At 39.4% G+C, this 2,133-nt stretch overlaps 1 protein-coding gene across 1 annotated transcript; it reads right to left on the reverse strand.

The window, feature by feature from the left end:
* Positions 1-485: 485 nt before the first annotated feature.
* LOC126252649 (M protein, serotype 5-like) lies at positions 486-1,872 on the reverse strand. Its single transcript, XM_049953552.1, has 2 exons — positions 1,209-1,872; positions 486-601 (listed from the first exon to the last, which is right to left on the reverse strand). The coding sequence occupies exons 1-2, from the start codon at positions 1,870-1,872 to the stop codon at positions 486-488; spliced, it is 780 nt and encodes a 259-aa protein (XP_049809509.1).
* Positions 1,873-2,133: the final 261 nt, after the last annotated feature.

The following is a 2,133-nucleotide window of genomic DNA, read 5'->3' on the forward strand; positions in this document are numbered from 1 at the left end:
CCCCAATAATTTTACAAAAGGTTATACATTTCATAAACATGGCATTGTCCAAATTACAATTTTTATATCAACCGGCAATAGTCCTCTCTAGTCCAATATTGAATTGAAACACACAACATATACACTCAAAAATTATTACTTAAACACAGGACATATGAATTACTATACTACAGATTAGTTATTACAGGTTTTATACTCATTCTTAGATAATCTTCGATATGAAATATGCAATTCTAATTATAATACATCACCAAACACAATGTAAATAAACATTTTCCCTTTTTAAATGTCCGTTTTACAATTAAATGTCCTAAATATATCTTAGCAGGTTTATTCGGGTCCTTGTAGCCCTCACTCTTGATCGGACCTCACCTGGAGTGTGCTTCAGTTTTCTTCGGTTCCTCCACCTCTTCCTCTATAATCAGATGAATGATTAAAATGATTCCCTGGGTCATTACTTCCCTCTTCTATATGCACTGTGTCATTCATTCGCCTATCCCATCTTCTCTCACGATCTCTTGGTTCTTCACTCCTTCTCCAATCATTTCCCCATTGACGTTCACCACCATGGTTCCTGTATCTATGACTGCCACCTCTTCCTCTATAATTAGACGAATTACCAAAATGATTCCTTGGGTCATTACTTCCCCCTCGGTTTTGATCATTAGCTTGATTGTGTCCCTGTGACCGAACAGATTCCAACTGTTCCAGTATCTCCATCAGGGCCTCCCTATTTTTAATTAGGCTCCCAGATATCGTTTCTTGCATTTTCTGATTCAATCTTCTTTTTATCGCCGATATCATTACGTTATCACTCAGGGGTTGTTCCAAGGTCTCTTTCAATTCCCACAAATGTTCGGCAAACTCTCTCAACGTTCCCCTCCATGTACTAAGTGATTTGCGATGGAGTAGGTCCTCAATTGCTGCACATTGATGACTCGTGGACCAGTGTTTCTTCAAGAATTCCTCTTCAAACTGATCATAACTAATAGTCCCTTCCTTCTTCCTGACTCCCCAAGTGAAGGCCTCACCTTCCATTCTATCTATTGCAAATTGAATCTTGTCTGAGTCCTTAAGATGTGCTGGGAAAACTCCTTTTAGCCATTTCATAAATATCATTGGGTGGAACCCTCCTTTCGGTCTAAATTTCTGCCCTGTATTACTTTGGATGCACCGATTATCACTGCTCATCAATGTAACGACCTTACCTTCCCCAACGGTTAAGGTGGCATTGCTAATTCGTTTATCGATTTCTTCTGTCTTGCTCTCCAATTGCTGCACTCTCTTGTTATCCTCTTCTCGTTGCATGGCTATAGCATTTCTCAGATTGACAGCCAGTTGGTTTTGCCTATCTCCTATCCCCTTAACCGCCTCATTGCATTGTTTCTGCATCTGCGTCACCTCGGCGATTCGATGATTGCAATTTGTTTCCACTTCGTTGATTCTTTCTCCCAATTTGGCTTTCGTTTCTTCAATATCGTCTTCCATCTTTTTTGTTAACTTTCCTTCCACCTTCTCCACGTCTCCCTGGACTTGGTCTATGCTCTTCTGTAGCTTCTTCTCTTTCTCGTTGATGTCCATCTTCAGTCGTTCTTGTAGCTCCTGCATTTCCTTCTTCAGATTACATTCCATCTTCATCTGCAATGTTTTGATCTCTTGTGCTATAGTTTCTTGTAAATCTTCCTTTAATGATGCGTTATTTTCTTGTAAAACCTTTAGTGATTCTCTCGTTTCTTGTAAACCTTTCTCTACTGATTCTCGGAATATTCTTTCCTCTTCTCTATTTTCTTGTAAATCTTCCTTTAGTGATGCGTTATTTTCTTGTAAACTTTTTAGTGATTCGTTAGTCTTCTTTATCAAGTCTACCAACATCGACCACTTATCTGCATCCTCTGAAACTGGCCTAGCTCTCGTTGTTTGTTCCGGTGTCTCGGGATAACTAGTGGAATGTGCTAATGGGCTATCCAATGACACTCCACAATCACTGATTCCTGAATCATCTCTGTCTTCCTGTCCTATCCCTTTCCTTTCAACTACTGCCTCACAGACCTGCTTATCTTCAGTAGACATGTTTGGTTTATTTTTAATGCACAGGCACGTAATACAAAATAAACTCTAGTAACCCAAAAACAC

The sequence above is a fragment of the Schistocerca nitens genome, chromosome 4 (assembly GCF_023898315.1).
Source record: "Schistocerca nitens isolate TAMUIC-IGC-003100 chromosome 4, iqSchNite1.1, whole genome shotgun sequence".
In the NCBI taxonomy this organism is placed as follows: domain Eukaryota; kingdom Metazoa; phylum Arthropoda; class Insecta; order Orthoptera; family Acrididae; genus Schistocerca; species Schistocerca nitens.

What these genes read in the sequence shown, in the direction of transcription:
- LOC126252649 (XM_049953552.1), bottom strand. Translation starts at nt 1,872, where the DNA reads ATGTTGGTAGACTTGATAAAGAAGACTAACGAATCACTAAAAAGTTTA. An exon ending in CACCTTAACCGTTGGGGAAG is followed by an intron (nt 602 to 1,208) that starts GTAAGGTCGTTA and finishes GTCTAATTATAG; the next exon opens with AGGAAGAGGTGGCAGTCATA.